This window comes from Corythoichthys intestinalis, chromosome 22 (genome assembly GCF_030265065.1).
Source record: "Corythoichthys intestinalis isolate RoL2023-P3 chromosome 22, ASM3026506v1, whole genome shotgun sequence".
Taxonomy (NCBI): Eukaryota; Metazoa; Chordata; class Actinopteri; order Syngnathiformes; family Syngnathidae; genus Corythoichthys; species Corythoichthys intestinalis.
This window is the reverse complement of record NC_080416.1, coordinates 35,434,140-35,453,205: the sequence shown is the minus strand read 5'-3', so window position 1 is coordinate 35,453,205 and position 19,066 is coordinate 35,434,140. Positions and strand designations below refer to the sequence as shown.

At 38.0% G+C, this 19,066-nt stretch overlaps 1 protein-coding gene across 1 annotated transcript; it reads right to left on the bottom strand.

Annotated features, from left to right (window-relative positions):
• Positions 1–1,735: 1,735 nt before the first annotated feature.
• LOC130910330 (uncharacterized) lies at positions 1,736–14,355 on the bottom strand. The gene is made up of 11 exons (XM_057827532.1): positions 14,349–14,355; positions 14,149–14,252; positions 13,728–14,000; positions 13,448–13,609; positions 12,812–12,877; positions 12,463–12,636; positions 12,261–12,323; positions 11,985–12,116; positions 11,807–11,869; positions 7,565–9,235; positions 1,736–7,087 (listed from the first exon to the last, which is right to left on the bottom strand). Exons 1-11 carry the CDS (start codon positions 14,353–14,355, stop codon positions 1,736–1,738), a joined length of 8,067 nt encoding a protein of 2,688 aa, XP_057683515.1.
• Positions 14,356–19,066: the final 4,711 nt, after the last annotated feature.

Genomic DNA, 19,066 nt, shown 5'->3' with positions numbered 1-19,066 from the left:
GTCGGCCATTTTTTGGGCAACACGCCAAATTCAGTTAATGACCAATAACTTCCTGATAGAACATGCAATCTGTTTCATATCTGGCATGCATGAGCGATACCTCGGCTTGAACACAAATGCATTGAAATATTACCCATTAGCCATGGTGCCCCATATTGGGAACAGGAAAAGCCATTTTGTCTCGCCACACATTTTAAACAGCCATAACTTAGCAGATATGCAAGATAGGTGCGCCAAACTTCCCGTACTTGGTGGGAGTCTGCAACGCCAACTAGTGGCTGCAGAATTTGAGTCCTTAACATGCTTGAAAACCAATATTTGAACATCTATGTGGCTTGGCGTAAATTTCAATAATTTTGCAATCTTGTGAAGAATTGTAACAAATGGTTTAACAGTGCCCCTTTGAATTTTTCAAAAATGCCTCTCCAATTACGTTTAACGTAGAGCAATTAAATTTTGGGAGTTGATCCCTTGTGCAAAATTGCACAGTATCATTTTAACTATATTCACAGCTAAGCCATCTGTAAATATCAAGTACATAATATATTCATGTTCACAGTACATCATTTCATGTGAATGTTTCACACTTGGTGGAGACACAAAGATAGGCGACCACAAAATAAGGGGAGTAGAGAACAGGTAAATATTTTTTTAATATATGAAACAAAATCTCAGAAGGTTACATAGACCTGAATGGGCAGAAGTATGGTGAAAACAATACATTTAAAGCACACAGTCAAAAATGACAATTTAAATTATTCCATAAACTAAACCTAGAATGCGAGAGAAAACTAAAAATAGCTGAACAAGAACAATGAAAGGGAGGAGTGAGAAGATAACTTCAACCTGCACTAAAAACTGTAGGAAACAGAGCAGTAGTACTGTGAAAAATTGGACTAGAACAAAGATCACAGATGGTTGGAAGTATCATTTCTGAATATCTGGCAGGGATGGACTGGAGACTTCTGTTGCTTCAAGCTCTGCTACTTTTTTCTGCAGGAGAGACAAACATTTGCAATTTTAATGCAAAACATTTTTAAAATGCAGGAGAGGTAACATTTTTCCAACATCAAACTGTAAATTTATACAATTTCTTGTATTTTTTTGCATTACATCCTTTTTTATTGTGTTAATACCACATATTTATCTCCAATACAACTTAATTTGACACAGAGTCGCAAGTCAGACTTGAGCCTATTCCAGTAGTGAACTTGCGAGAGGTGGGCCTAACGCTGAATGCGTTGCCAGTGTACTGCAGAGCCACCAGTGCATCGTCAGACCAAGTACAACATATTGAACATAGAAATTTAGCATGTACATATTTTATTGGTTTTTTTTTTTTTTTTACATTACACTGAAGAGAAAACCTGCAATACAATAGCATATTGATCAACAATGTTGTTATAAGTAGGGGGAAAAAAAGCTTGTTTTTTAAATATTTTTGCATTTTAATTAGTTATTTATTAGTATTTGTATATTTGGTAATTTTACCTCCAGGAAAATGACATAGTCAGCAGGACACTGCAGGGAATTGAACCCCATCCCAGTAAACCAGGAGTACCATTACCAGTGTCTTTTGCTTTTTTGACATTACACTGAAGGGATAGCAAAACCTACAATACAACAGCATATTGATCATTGCTGTTGTAATGTAGGGAAAAAGAACCCGCCGTTTTTCATATACTTCATTTTACACTTATATAAATAACAATTTACATATAAATATTTCATTACTTCACTTATTTTTGTCCCTAAAATGGCAAACAATGCCCTCATGGTCACTAAAGTAGGTAGGCACAACTGAAGTCTCAACCTCATACTGTGTTGTTTTTACATACACATGGTCAATCAATGTGCCTCTTTCTGTTGTGGGCTGTGTGACTAGTTGAACGTACCCCCTATCTTCAGCAAATTTACAGACGCTGGAGGACTTTAGAATGTCTTCATTAAAATCACCCATGACAGCAATGGTGTTACTTAGTGGCTCTAACAAATCAAATAACCTGCTGAGGTGCTCTTTAAACAAAGACATGTGATAAGATGAAGGTCGATAAATGACAGCAACTAATATATCGTGATGACCATATTTGCTGACTGCACACTCCAAATTGAAATGTGGTACCTGAATTATGTCAAAGGTGACATCATTTGCACTAAATACGCCAACACCTCCATGTTGTTGGGATTGCAAATTTATAAACAGAGGATTATTGCCAGAATATGATAAAGTTCGTGGACAGCTGTGAAAACTATAGCCATCAACCTTTATGATCTCAGATGCTGGAAGGTTTGGTAACCATGTTTCTGTTACCGCAATACAGTTAGGCTGTAAGTGCTCTGTGCATATAGCTAAATCTGGCGCATGCTCAATCAGTCCTTGCACATTCATCAAAAACACAGAGAAGGTATGTGGTTGACTTGGTGCGGATTCAACGAAAAAAGGAGGCATTCTCTGAATTGCCTCCTTAATGTTGTTTTTACAATAAATGTGTTCCTCTGCAAAGTCTTGAATAATTAATCCAGACAAGCTTCTCACGCGGCTTAACGCCACATATGCTTGTCCTGCTGAAAATATTTTATTCAAAGACACCACAGCACTGTCTACTGTTAGGCCCTGTACTTTATGTACTGTACAAGCCCAAGCCAGTTTAAGTGGAAATTGTCGACGTAATCCACCTTTACTAGTGACCTTTTCCTCTTCTGGCTCTATGTATGTAGAGGCCATCAGATCAACAGAAGCAGTAGCTGATTGTTTCCTCCTCTGTGAACCAACCTGATCTTTATCAAACTTGACATACACCCTTTGAGGAAAGCTGTTGTCTGAGGTTATGATATGCGTCACAGTGCCACACACCCCATTTACTAGACCATCCACAACATCCACATTCTTGCACAACATAACACGTGCATTTATTCCCAATAGTAGAGTTTCCTCCAAACATGTGTTATATGCCTTCGCATGATGTCCACTAATCAACTCGAGATTTCCCGTTTTCTTGTTGTGAACAAAATCTTGAGCTTCTACTTTAACATATTCAGGGCAAGTCCTGAATAACTCCTGAAGATTGTGTTGATTTACTTGTTTATTTGTCGGGAAGATATGCAATGCTGAGCTGACTTCACCACTTTCACAGTGCTTAAGTGTCTCAATATCACTGAGTAGCATTGGAGTTTCTTTGGACCGAGTTCTGATTCTGTTCAATAACTTTGCAAACAACTGATCTTGCTGCCGAACAACAGTGTTCAGTTCCACAACCTTAAATAAAGAGGACCATAGGTCAACACCTGGGTCAGTAACATACAGGGGTTTCCCTTTAACGGGAGGCAGCTGGTAAAAGTCCCCTACAGCAAGGACACTGACATTTCCAAATGGTGAAAAATCACCAGTTTGTTTAATTTGTCTCAGTCTCCCATGGATGTACGTTAACAACCTGTGATCTACCATGGAGATCTCATCAATGATTAGGATCTTCAGATCATTGTATTTGGCGCGTAGAGAATTTAACTTCTCTTCACCCAAAGGAGTATACGGTAAGCGTACATCCTTTCCTATGCTAAAGGTGGCATGAATTGTTGATGCCTGAAGATTAAAAGCAGCAATACCTGTGGGAGCTGTTAATAAAACACACATGCTATCAGGTTGACTACACACAGTAGACAACAATCTTGTTGCCTCATACTGGATGGCCTTGATTAAATGGCTTTTTCCAGTACCAGCACCACCCGTAATGAATACATGTAGTGGTGCTGGTTTTTCCCCTATTACTTTTTGAATGCACCACTGTCGAATATTATAAAAAATACAACGTTGTGTATCATTCAAAGACCGAATCAATGCCAAACCATCTTTTCTCGACAAGATGTTTCTCTTTTCTAAATGGGAAATTTGTGGGCAATTGACTGCTAATTCAGGAATACATTCTAAAAGTTCCACATCTGGCTGTTCTTGTTGGGTCCTCAATTGCAGAGTCTCTAAACGCTCTAATTCCTGCTCAGGACACAACTCACACCAGGCATCTTCCAGTTCACCATTGCTTTCAACTGACTTTTGAAAGTCATCCAGCTGATCTGCTTCAAGTTCAAATTTGCTTCTATTGGTGTCAACAACAAACTTGACCGGATGTCTGGACCCATCGAAAAACTTTACTTGGCCATTATTGTAAAATTGTTCAAAAGTTTCACATTTGGGAGGTTTAAGTTGCGCATCTGCACGATAGGGAAGGAACAACTGCATGATACTACGATAAAATAATTCTGGATTTTTTGTCTTTGAAAAGCGCATGTACCGAACAACAGCAGGCTGTGTTCTAATTCTTTTCGTGACAAATCCACAATCATTTTTCAATCTAATCTGTATTTGCGATTTCTCGTTTTTGCTCAGAATACGATATTCAGAAGCAAAAGTTGCCAGGCACATGTCAGTAAACACAGCATTGTCTGGCCTATTCTTGTAACGGTCAACCAAACTCATCATCCAAATGTTTTCAGAGGTAAGATCATGTGATAGTGCCTTTTGCTTTAATACACTTAAAGGCAGACTCATTTTGACCACATTGTCACCTGTTGGAACAAAGACAACCTTCCTTGAACATTCCTTGAGATGTAAATTTGGTGTCAACCTGTATACAGCCTCCTGAGCGCACACATCTCTGTTGTGCAGGTAAACACTGCCAAGGTTCTTTAAGGCTTCTTTTGCACTCACATTTCCTCCAGCTGCTTCTCTTTGTGCATTCCCCAACAACAGTCCTATTTCTCTCTCTGCTTTTGAGATATAAGAAATAATGTACACCACGCATGCATATGCATCTGCAACAAACTGGATGTCCATGTTAGCATTCCAGCACTTTAAAAGTGGCTTACTGTACTGATTGATCCAAACTTCATTAATCTCTCTTTTCATTACTATTTGTGTGCCTCGAGCACAGGATTTATAGGCCTCTTCAAAAACTTCCTGACTGACATTTACACTCTGAAACAAATGCTCCAGACTCTCAAAGATTTTGGTTTCATCAGAAAGAGCTTTTTTGACTGAAGCCAGGATTGTTGCTGCTTGCTCTTTGGAAACTTTGTCTTTTTTACAATCACAGGGCGTCTTGTCATCTGCGTTTTCAGCATGACACATGCACGTCTCCAGATTTTCTACACTTTTCTCATGGCATATAAATGTTCTGCATGATGGTGGTCTGGGAAAATTAAAACGACAAACTTTGTTTTTCTTTTGACAAGTTTTTGAATGTCGTTTTGAATGTTGCTGTACATTTGTCACAATGTCAAGTAACTCTTTGTCTTGTGTTGGCAGCTCACAAGTGACATACTTGTCAATAAATGCAACAACCTCTTCATCACTGTTTTTATTAATCACTGGGGCATTTTCTATCCAGAACAAACAATGAACATGAGGAGAACCACGCTGTTGAAATTCAATGCGGTAAAAGTAGTCTTTAATTTTACCAATAGGTTCTGCAGGAGACATGAGAACCTCCCTTAAGAAACAATGCCAACGAAAATCAAACATTCTTGCGGCTGTGACAGGATTGTGACGCAAAAGTTCACACCTGTCAGCCCATTCTAACTGTTCCAATGTTTCTGTTCGACCTTCCTGCATTAAAATGCTACACAGAAGATTTTTCCAACGCATATCAGCAGAGGAAAATGAACAAAACCAAGTAGGAACGCCGAGCTGTCGAACACAAGCCAACAAATCACTCTGTGCTGCCTGCCAGAATGCTGGAGTCCCTCTAATAGGTTTAAGAAAACGATACCCATTGTCAAACTCCAACAGATTTTTAAAAAATGCATCATCATTTAAAATGTTAACATCGACTTGTTGGAAACCTTGCCTACCCTTCCCTTTTCTTAATGCTATTGACACATTTGAAATAACTTGTTGTAACTCTGACATGTACTGAGCATAAAATATGTATTCTACATTACGGGCAAATCTACCATCAGCATGTAAAATTCTGTTGTTAAAATAACGTGCCAATGTTAATTTGTGCTGCCTTCGTTCATGAAATGTGTTAATTCCTTGAGGAAACAATACTGGAAAGCACTTTGCTTCATTAGTCATATCTGAAAGCAATTTGACTGGATTGTTTCCCTCAGCTGGAGCTACATTTAATACATTATCAACATACTGGTCCAACACTTCCTGACCAATGTCCACTGGCATAAGACATGTGTCTTGAAACATACAGTGTTGTTGCCTGTCATGCAGCAGTTCATCTTCAGCCAAATCTAGAGATGCTTCTAGACTTTTTACATGGCCATCATTTTCATTCCCTGTAGTTTCCACTTCAGTTCCCTTACAAAAGGTATTCAGCCATGCATTATTAAATTCTATATCTTTGTAATGCTTATTATTTAGTTTAAGATATTGCAACGCCTGCCTAATTCGCACACTATCAACAAATTGATATTCATAATGTCCTTTATATGTTAGTTTACGTTTCAATTTAACTCCGATTAAAGAACCATCCATTTCATTACGAGGAAGTAAATTATCAGTCTGCACGATGTTAGCAGGAACACAAGTAACAGGACCATGAACTCCATTTTGCCCACCTTTAGGCAATGCTAACATCTTCATGAATGGAATATGTAAAGCAATCAAATGCTGTTCTAAACTATTTAAACAAGCCAATTCTGCTGGAATAGGCTCAAGTTCAAGATTATTAATTCTACTCTCAGGGGGAACCTCACCTTTATTAATTTTACAATGACAACAATAACAAATCCAAAGTTGACCTCTGGCTGTATCTGTATACTGACAGGGCAAATCACACTTTCCACTACATTGGTGTAAATAGTCCTCAGTGATGCACTTTAATGCTACTGAAGCTATAGCTTTGGTTTTGTAATCATCTATTTTGCACCCTAAAACTTGATTTTTAAACAACAACCTATGACAAACACAGCAAACAAAATCTGGACCGTGCTTGACTTTGTCAAGAAATTGTTTCATGACAAAATCAAACTGTTCAGACTTTTCTTTAATTTCTTGCTTTTTCAACCTGTTTGATTTTCTAACACGATTGCGATGCTCCAAATTGGCACTGTACTTAGCTTTGCTGTAAGCCCTAATATTCTGTTTATACAAAGCATCGTCCTTATATTTTTGGATACCGCGTGCTTTTAAATGTTGTTTATACAAAGCATTGTCCTTATATTTTTGGATACCGCGTGCTTTTAAATGTTGTTTATACAAAGCATTGTCCTTATATTTTTGGATAGCGCGTGCTTTTAAATGTTGTTTATACAAAGCATCATCCTTATATTTTTGGATACCGCGTGCTTTTAAATGTTGTTTATACAAAGCATCGTCCTTATATTTTTGGATACCACGTGCTTTTAAATGTTGTCTATACAAAGCATCGTTCTTATATTTTTGGATACCGCGTGCTTTTAAATGTTGTTTAAACAAAGCATCGTCCTTATATTTTTGGATACTTCTTTTTTTTTGTTTTTCTTGATAAATTCTATCTTCATGGTATTTCTTCTTATTCTTGCTTTGTACACCGTCTTGCTGTGAAATATAGGCCATTTTATTCAATTTACTACGTACATTCCTATAGGATGAATCTTCCTGATATTTAATTCTTTTATGCCTGTTATACTTGTTTTTCAAATAATTAGAGACACAAGTACCAGGTCTTTGCACTTGTGTGTCCACATCAGCATCTACTATACTACTTACATTTGAAGTCACACGATTTGAATCAATCACATTGCTGTCTTTTTTAGTCTGTCGTCTGATATTGTAGACTGATGGAGTTGTGTATACTTCACAATAGCCATAACATTTGTGACTTTGTGGCAGATGAACGCATACTACATTTTCATAATGGTTGGCATTTACATTTTCTAAATACAGTGCCTGATTGGAAAACTGCATTGCACTACAAGTATATTCAATCCAGCGATCCTGATGATATGTAAATATACTCATTTCTAAATAATCGGCAGCTGCTTGAATCTCAATTTCTGTAGCCCAACTACCAACATAACCCATTTTTGAATTGCTCAAGTATTCAGCCACAGAGGAATACTCACTTCTCAGAAGACCCTGATACAAGATTGCATTTTTTTCTATCTGCTTCACTACTGCAAGTCTAATCTTTCTATGATAGTTTTGCGTACCGCTGACGGCCTGACTGACTGCTCTGAAGAAACAATTCCCATCACCAACTACTTTCTCATTTTTACAAGGTTTACCTAAATGGCCAACTTGGGTAGATTTTGAATCAACCTTTTGTAATTCAATATTTAACCGTGTACACAGCACTTGTGCTACATTTTCCCTTAGAGGGACAAATTGTAGTTCTTTTTCTGTTACATTACTGATAAAAACATCTGGAAGATCATTGCTGGGAAATATTACTTGCTCAGTCTGTGTAACAGTAGAGCCAAAGAGCAATGTGGAGTTGACGGCGGGAGCAGTGGGAATAACGCGTACACCTGCAATCTCAAAAAAGTTCTGTGTTAGGTTCATCATATTTGCTAACTTGAAAAAGTGGTCAAACACAAGATCAAGGCACCAGTACACCACAACAACACTGAATCCATTTACATCAACCATCCCATTTGTATTACGAGAATGAGAATCTACCACAGCGTACATTCCATTCTCCTTAATTATTGCACAAGTATTGCAATTCAATGTCAGAAAGCAAGTGTCATACTTTCCACAAATCTGTGCCAAACCATCCTTTAAAGGAGTCAACACTCCTGCCACAACAAGGTCTCCACTAACCACATTTACATCACCAGTTACAAAATCACCATATTCAAAGTCAAAACTCTCGCCATCAATAACTTGCTGCTTGGGTAAATCTGGAACACAAAGAAGCTCAGATCCTCCACTGATCTTATTATTCTTTCTCAGAGAAGAATACAACTCATCACCCAATGTTACAACCCGATCAAGGTCAGCTGACTGCCATGAAAACACACTGTGGGTGGTATGTTTAGCGACAGCTACTAGACTAATAGCCATACACTGAACACCTCTAAATTCAAACCGAGCGTCTCCTTGGTGGAAACTCCCACGAACTGACCTCTTAATATCACGAACCCTAACAGAAAGAGACTTAGTCTTACCTTTGTTGCCTCCTTGCAAGCGATGTTCCTCAACACACTTACCTTTGTTGCCTCCTTGCGAGCGATCATTGTCAACAAACTGCACCTTCACACTACTCATTCCAGGTGACTTCACAACAGCACTGGATGCGCCCCTCTGTAAAAGAAAAAAATACATGATATAAAATAATCTCTTAATTTGTGGTTGACCTGTCGCGATATGCAATAAGACAAAATATCGCACAAGAAATAAAAATGATGGCAATCATTTTCCCAGCTGCGATTTATCGCCACGTGCATATGTGCTTGCGTGTGCTGCATGCACTCGGCACATGTGCATGTTGATTACAAATGAGAATCCAGATTTCACAAATGTTTATTGGCCATCAACACACAGTGGAATTAAAGTTCAGACATACAAAACAAGGAAACACTTCTATATTAAACATTGTAAAACATTAGCATTGCTACATTGAGGCTAATGGAAAAAAAGACTATGTACTAACCACTTTATACTGCTACAAAACATGACTCCACAATGCAAAATTGCAGTTAAAAGGTGACACATTAAACATGAAGACTCACTGGCACTGGATTAAAGAATTTGCAACCGATGCGAACAAAAAAAACAAAAAACTTATTGATACAACATGCATGACGACAGAGAGGTGCTTTCTTTTTACTGACGGTAAAGTTTACGGTTAGTGTCTTTGGTAACATAGTTCATGTGAACATTTCAAAATAAAAGCGTTTTATGTTCAGATTTCTGGAGGCAATCGTATATACTTCAGGTTCTACACTAAGAATAAATTTAAAAATGACACCCATTATGAAAAATTTTATTGGCCATGATATGTTTAATAACTTTGCTTCAAATTTGTTGCATGAGCACTTTGCAGTACAAGATGACAGTCATTTTGGATTAAATTAACACTTAATGGGCTCCAAGTGGCGAACAACAAAAATGACAGTGGGTTTCTCACCTATTTCATATTCTGCACATAACCAACTCTAAAATGAATCATTATGCAGTGTTTTTATTTAATATTTATAAATTTTAAGCTCGTGTTTTATCCAAGAACAATTCTTCTACATTTCAATAAGTGATTAGGATGTATTGTCCCAATATTCGTGTTTGAATAAGTTACAAAAACGGCAATAACATTGCATATTGCAGTAATTTAGGAGACAATATATTGATTACTGAAATTTGTAATAGCGACAGGCATAGTTGTTGGATAAAGCTTGAGTTATGCTTCTGCGTTGCGATGATGTCAAAGTGACTACGGCGTCAATGAGTGCGTCTGATGAATAGAAGAGTTTTGCGTCCTTTGTGTTGTACAGGTCGTTTGTTAACACCGCTAGGTTGCCCTGACCAGACCGGATAGGCTTGAAGAGTCTAGCAAAGTCTTCCATGGACCGGACAGGAAAAAACAAGCCATCCAAAGCGTATGGGCAAAGCGCAAAGACAGCGGTCATCCACGTCGCCACACAGGACGAGAGCTCTCGTCCTGTGTTTTTTCAAAAAGGTGTACTCACTTTTGTTACCAGGGGTTTAGATATTAATACTAGGGCTGTCCCAAACGACTAATTTTCTCCCGATTAGTCAGCAGACTATTTTTACGATTAGTCGACTAATCTAATAATTAATTATTATTATTTTTTTTTTAAAACTAATTTAGCAATGAAATTTTTGTTGACGCTTATCAATTCACACAAAACATATTGGAACACTCAAATTATTTATTGAAGTACAAATAAACACGTAAATAACATTAATAAATCACAAATAAACAATGAGTTCAAAATGCTGATAGAATTAACTAGTGTAGCATCCCGATTGAAAAGATGGTCTCTTAAACTGATGGTTTACAACTTTTATTCCATCCTTGATGTAAACACACCGTAAGAACTACGGTGCACACAAATAAAGCAACACAATTAGAAATTAACAAAAACTTTTCACCTTTTCCTTTTAAACCTTATTTATACTGTATATCAATGAATTGCCTATATGAATTGCCTTTACCTTAATTTATTACCTTATCATTGACAATCTCTCCCTTGAGTACAATCACTGTATATATTTATGACCTTTTAACCTTATATAATTTTCTATACCATAAAATAAACCATAACATGAAATAAACCTTTCAATTAGCATTAAGAACAATACTAATAGCACTTATAGGCCCATTGTCAATGAAACATTATTATTTAGTAAGGCGACAGCACCCTCTGGTGTACAAAAAAAAAAAAAAAATTACAAACTGGGTGAAGGCGCTTGAGGTGTTTATTCACAGCCGACGTGCAGCCAAGCTTGGCATTGAAGAGACAGGACAGAAGAGTGTACTCTCCTTTGTTTCTTTGAAATAAGTCAATGTTTTGGACACTCTGGTGCGCTTTTTTTGGCTTTGTGCCACTTTCCCCGCTTGCAAACAGAGCATCCGACATTCTAACTTTACACGCATATATTTTTTTAACCCTTCATTAACCGTCGACGGGATGTTGTGCTCGTCGACTGATTAACGTCATCGATGACGTCAACTAGTCGGGACAGCTCTAATTAATACACATACTATTCATCGTGACAAACTGTCATTTTGTCAGTGTTGTCCCATGAAAAGATATTGAACTATATCTGCAGAAATGCGAGGGGGTGTACTCACTTTTGTGATGCACTGTACAACCCCTTATCTCTGTTGGTACTCCAGTGTATATTACTAACCTGTCGTTGATTGGGTCTCCGCTTGACCTCAGCCACTGTGGACCTCTGCTTCTTACACAGCAACTAAATGGAACAAAAATATATCCATTACTTTTCGGATAATTTTAAAATTTATTATATTACCACTAAATTTTAAAACATCACAATTTGTTATCTTAAATCATGTCTATAACATTACCGGGTTGCGTCTTGGAACAGCCGTCACATCTGGTTGCTGTAGAGCTGATGGAGTAAGTTTGTCCATCTCCTCAAGTAGGGCATGGCTGAACCGGACAGGGTTTAGTGGGATGAAGCAGTCTCTCACCACAGGCTAAATACAGATACAAAACACATTACAGTTTTTCTTAAATAACAGCAAATTTACATTTATGGAAAACAAACACTGAATACATGCTGGTGAAGGCTTTCTTAAAGAACAGCAAATGTACATTTATGGAAAACAAACATTGAATACCTGCTGGTGAAGACTTTCTCTCTTGGGAGGTACATGAGATGAACTTGATCCCATTGCGCGCCGCTGTGGTAAAGGTGAAAATTGTTAGTATCACATTTAAATATAAACATTTCATGAATGTGATATATATGTGCTGTATTTTTACTACATGTCCCTTCTTTCAATTATTAATGATCATTAGATTCATTTATTTATTTTTTACCTTTGAGCCAACCATTGTCCACTCATCAAGGTTCACTGCAGGAGGTGGTGTAACCTCAACTCCCCTCACAATGGCAGAACTTTTTTCAGGTGCTACTGTAGCAGGAACACACTTCAATGCTGATCTAACAGGAACAGTCACAGGCCGAGGGACTTGAACCACGTCACGTGTTGCCTGAAAGTAAAAAAAAAGCAACAAAATAGACACCATGTACAAGTTACCAATTAACATACAACCACATACACTTCCAATACTTAAATACCTACAGATAGTAGCTATCTTGAGAACTTGCAACGCCCCCCAAAAAACACTTCTATTAAGTCTCATGATGCAGATCTATCAAACTCACCGTATATGACGCCTTCCACAGCAGTTGAACGAGGATAGGCATTCCATCAGTGTCAGACAAATGAACCTGTAAATATCACACATATTTAATTCATATAATCATTTCAAACATACCAGTCTTATCAATTGAACTAAATATTTACTTTGTTACATCTATTTTATACAATCACTAATTCATTTAGATTTTGTATTACTGTCAAAAGTCCATTTGTTCATTATTTTTTCATAATGAGAAAAAACTTTTACTTGTACTTTTAAATCAGCAACACAAGTTTAAATGTCTAAAGCTGTCAAAATCTTACTTTTTTTTCCACCCGCCTAATTTTTTGGCTCAAAGAATCATCCCCCCCAAAGAGCATTATTATTATTGTTATTATATTTTGGGGGTGGGGTATAGAATTGTATCATTTTTGCGCATTAGTGTTACATTTTAGGTGACTCCTTCCATAAATTGTTAGTGTTAATGTAATTTAAGTACTGGAAAATATTTTTCACATTTAAACAAAATCGTTTTGTGTATCCAATCATGGCTCAAAAATAATACGAATCGTGTCATGAATTTTTGTATCGTTACAGCCCTACAAGTAAACTTTAAACAGATCTGACAGCTGACTATGACATTGATCTAACAACTTACACCATCTTGGGCCCACAGTTCAGATTTATCCAAGGAGAAATGCTCCACTGCAGACAGATACTTTACTCCCACTTCAGCAGCAACACGTCTGTACTCCTGACGCAGCATCTCCTGAGGATACATCTCCATGTTGTAACGTGGAGGAAAATCCACAACTACAACCTATTCCCCAAAAAAAAAAAAAATGTCATTAGACAGAATTCATCTGTGACATTATACACAAATGTTACTGCAACAAAACAGGTCATGTCATCATAATGTAGTGTAACTACACACTTACATTGGAGCACTGACTAAGCGCAACAGCCAACAGTTTCCTGAATCCAACACCAGCTCTTTCATGACTCTTGGTCTGTGTCAGATCGTTGCTGGGAGCAAGGACACACACCACATCAGGCACTTGGGGCAACTTCACGTTAGCAAGCTCCATCTTCTCTTCCATCGCAGTAGCACCCGGAGTAGACATAATGCCAAAGGACAGATCTCCCTCTGGCATCTTCACAAAACCATCAGCTATGGCTCGTAGATGGGAATCTCCCACAAGAAGAGCAAACTGCAACAAGTCAGAAAATTAGATCACATTAGTACATTATTGCTTTTACCGATCTTTACTTATCATATCATCTGTCTACGATGACTGCATTAACAGTATTTATATTCATAAAGTATTGTATCAGAAAAAAAAAAAAAAAAAAAGCTACCTTCTTATCAGAAGACTTGGGTGGAATGACCAGTTTGTGACATTTTCCTGTCAGCTGCGAAACTGGCCATTGGCATACACGATGACGGTACCCAGTACCCCGACCTATAAAAAAACAAAAAAACAACAACAATACAATAAATTAGCACCAACATGTTTCCTTAGACCAGTACAATTCATAACATTTCCACTATAACTTACGATTCATCGTGCTGCGTTTGTCTCTCAACATAATCAGCTCCACAGAAAGCTGGGTGTCCAGATGCCGCTTGTCTGCTGTTGCTCAACAATCTAAAAGATATCAACATAAACCCATTAGGAATTTTTATTAAAATTGTTATCTCATAATCAGTCTCAATAACCTTTATTTGTAAAATTAATTGCTCACAATAACAAATTACTTCTCCCAAAAAAATAATCCACTTAATAACTCCGTTACCACATTGTAAGAGTTAATATTCGAGCAGACAAACTCTGGGTGCCATGAATAATACTTATTAGCGACCACACAACAGAACAAGACTGGCGTAAAATGCGCTGCTCAACGCAGCTAAGCCAAGATAGCAAACGTGAGAAGAGGAAGCTCGGAAGGATGCAGGCGCTGAATCCAAGGGCCGCTCATAAAACAGGTCCTGGAATGAGAGCAAAAACAAGTCATGAGCCGATGATCACAGATAATTATCGAACAAATGCAAAAAACAACTGACCGTGGAACCAAACAAGCTTATCAGGCAACAAGGTGGCAGCGTCCTCTAGCTTTTAAAGATTGTTGATTGACGCTGCCAGCACCTATGGCTGCTCCACCCGTTTGACATCAAACCTGTAATCAGAATTAAAAACACGAGCACCTCCCCAGACAATAACATCCTATTGCACAAAACTATGTACAAGATGCTACTTTCTCCTCGCACGTGACGTCAGCGCGTTGTCCCATTAATAATAGTCCAGGCAAAACGTGATGCTTACAGCTGGCAAAATTAAACTATTCCTCAAGGTGAATAAAATTACTCTGATCAGTTTTTAAACTCCAGTTTCAGCTCTAGTATCTATGCCTTTTTACTCTCCTTTTATGGAGATATATTTGTGTCACATTTCTGAGCGATTCAGCCATTTTTAATTCGTCATCACAAATGAACGAGGCCACCGATACACGTGGCGGGCTTTTTTACAAAAATAACTTCTACAGTTTGGCTTACCATCCACACACAGACGTACAATTTGGTCACTAGAACCGAGGACTTTTAAAAACTCCGACTAATGTAAAAATGTGCATATTCTGCCTTAGATGCGGTGTCTTATGTACATTGTAAATAGGAACTCTTGTATTTTGAGGATCGCGCAGTACAGATATAGTTTTTGGTGTTTTGATGTAGTCATGCCAATGAATAAATAAACGTCGACTCAGATGACTTCAACAAACTAAATTCTGTGGTTTACAAGTTTTGAGAAACGCGAAATTTAACAGATTGAAAGCATTTTTTTTTCTCCAGTCAAAACGATAACATCAGCAATAGCGGCTAATGCTAACATGCTAACGACCGGTCAGCTCACGTGGCAAGGGCTAAACACACTACATGTTGACCTATTTTACTTTTTGCCGTGTTTACATTCGAAGTCTAAACTTACGCAGAGAGGATTTGGAATTTTACAACATCACAAAAACATGGCGAATTTATTCAAAAACATAATGCACATATGTAAACACATCGTCAACCGCGCGCGATTGCGACCCGTTTTAATGGCTCACGAACACGATCGTTGAAACATTTTACGTTTTGTCATTTAGTGAGCTTGAATGCACACCAATAAATATACACAGTATATAAATGCTACATTAACTACTATTTCTCTGTTAAAACGTTTGCCACATGGCACATTATTGAATGTAAACGCCACGTTTGAAACTACATAACAAGGCTCAAAAAAACAAACATTACGCTAATCTAATCAAATGAAAATTCTACTTACCCTGTCACCAAACAAATCTGTAGAAGCTTCAAATCTTGAAGAAAACCTGTCGAATAAAAAGCTTTTTTTTTTCCAAAAAAGTGAATAAAACTTTCGAAATCTCACAGAGTTGTCGACAAGAGTCGTCACCGTGCAAGGTTAGAAAGGACCGCCCCCCACACGTCCAAACAGCTTTATATAAATGACGTAAAATCTTTAGCCAATCACATAATAGATAAGCTTGAGGAACGCCCACCGAGCATCTAGGCGGACCTAAATGAAAACAGGGCGCTGTGACGTGTACGGTAGAAGACGTCCTCTTCACGCTACAGTGTACTGTTGTGTATGAGGACGAAGGATTCAGCTGATTTTGCGGATTAATACTTTTATTTTTTGCATCACGCCAGCCAAACGGCTGCAGAAAAATCATTCTGTATGCGGGAGAGGCGTATGCGCCTTTTTGGAGTTTCAAAAGGTTCCCATTCACCGTGGATATTTACTGTGGGACCATTGGACTTACAAGGAAGTGAGTAAACATCTTGTTTTGTATTATGTCAAATACGAATACAGTGATTACAAAGTAAACACTATAAAATTCCTTTAAATAAAGGACTACTTACGTTCGATCATTGATAGGCATGTAAAAAGCTGTCCTCATGCCCATTAGCAGTTAGCTGTTAGCACGTTAGCTGCACTACAATTCCAGCCACCCTCCTTCAGCGAACGAACTGTAAATTGCTCTCCGCCGGGCGGTTTGCCGATCCGCAAAGAAACTCGACAACCGGGTCGTCATGTCAAATAATCCAGGCTAGTTATGTGTGATTTTCCACTTCGAAGACTTTGAAACATCCCTCGGTTCGGGTTAGCATGTCGGCTAGCTGTCGCTCCTTCTGGTCTGTTTACATTCTCCGAAGCCGGGGAAGGGAAATGACATATGTCCGATTTAGGTGTCATAAAATATCGTTCGGGAGGTGTGACAGTAAAGGTAAAGTCGACTGTTTTGACCATTATGGAGTAATTTTGCCATGTCGTCTTGAATAAATGGATTTTTATTATTTTATATTCCATTTAGCACAAGATTGTTATTTGTCATGACCATGCCATTTATTTAGCAATTGGGGAAAGTACTTGGGTAAAAAGAATATCCTGTAAAAATATTGAAGTAAAGAGACAGAAACAATGACATTTTGCCGCTCTCTTCGTCGCGTTTTCCTCATTGTGAATAGTTCCCCCTCGATGGGCTGACTGGTCCTTCTCAAGCCATTTATATAGCTATTGGGGAAAAATACTTGGATAAAAAGAATATCCTGTAAAAATATTGGGAGTAGAGAGACTGAAACAATGACATTTTGCAGCTGTCTTCGTCGCGTTTTCCTCGTTCTGAACAATTCCCCCTCAATGGGCTGAATAGTAAAACCGATGAGCCTAGTCTACCGCTGACGTCATCCACCTGTTGGGAACGCTAAAGCCCTATAATTGTAGGCGTGGCTAACCGGCAGATTAAAAGACTAATTTCTCGTCATCTGCGCTTTGCTAAATTGTTGTATATAGTCGAATCGTCTCAAAATATGATTCTAATTCACATAATAATGCCATTTAAGACTTTTTTTCTGGTGTCGTATGCTCTTTAATGCTCGAATCCGATTTTATCGTTTTTTTCCGACTCGAGTGAGGCATTAACTTGACCGTCTGAGCTGGACAAGTCGCATTGAAATGGACCATTTCAAATCCGATCTGGGTCACAGTCGTATGTGGTTTAAATCCTATCTGAGCCACATTTTGCCTGAATGTCGCGCGCGGTCTGAACGATTAAGTCTCCATAATCAGAATTCACGCGGCAATAGGGAATGGGACGTACTACGTCATTGTTTGGACCCGCCTCCATGCTGGCAATATAATTCACTTCCGGGCCGGCAGAGTCAAGGCGGATTGTAACGTGTGGTAGTGCTAAGCTAACTCTTTCGGTGTTTTAGAAAGAAAATATGGGTGCTTATTGTTGCGTTACCGGGTGCAACAGCGTCTCCTACGACAAAAAAAAGGGTTAGGAAAAATGGACTCACTTTTCACCGTTTTCCTACATGGACGACCAAATATCAGATCACGAAGGTACGACGGATGGCTGGATTGCAGCGGTTCGTCGGAAAAGCATTTCTTATGATCATATTTCTGCTGGAATGAGAGTGTATTCCCCTCATCTCTACTCTTGTAAGTTGAACGATTTATCCGTTTGAGTTTCAATACGTTTTTTGTTTTTGTTTTTTTCTTTACTGTTGTGTAAACCTGCCTCGGTAGCAATGCTAACCTACTCCTCCTCACCTACCTGTTACTAGGAAAACCTGCATATGAAATGCTGACAACACATCCCGATTGGTCACCATATCTCTTCTTGGGTTATTCTGAGGTCAAGCGCACCACATCGGAGCGTTATGAGAGGTTGGAAAGGCGAAGAGTGCACACTGAAACTTCAGCTCTGCTCTTACAAACACGATTGTTGTTGTGAAAAGTCAATAAAATATGAATACCAAAACATGACTTGAACAACTTCTTGACAAACTGTAACTGCTTGTTGTTTACTTCAGGTCTTCATAATAAACAGGTGTAATAATTACAAAGTCAGGTGACTTAATTTTGTTATTCTATTTGGAATATGCATTGACAATTTTTGGACAGTGTTGTAGACAAGAACTGGGACTGATAAGTTGCAATAGATTTATTTCAAGTAATGCAATTTCTCCAATACGATATTTGAATTGACAGTTTAAAATCTTTAAATTAGTGCAAACAAGGCCCACCCTCTGACGGTGGCAGCAAATATTATATAATTATAAGTAATACACAAATACAAGATCACAATAAACGTGTCTTTGTCAAAGCAGTTTAAAACACTATTTACTGGCTTTGGGTAAATTGCCAGACAGGATAAATATGTGCTTTGAAGTTCTTGCATTTCCATTTTAAGTATTGCAAGTACT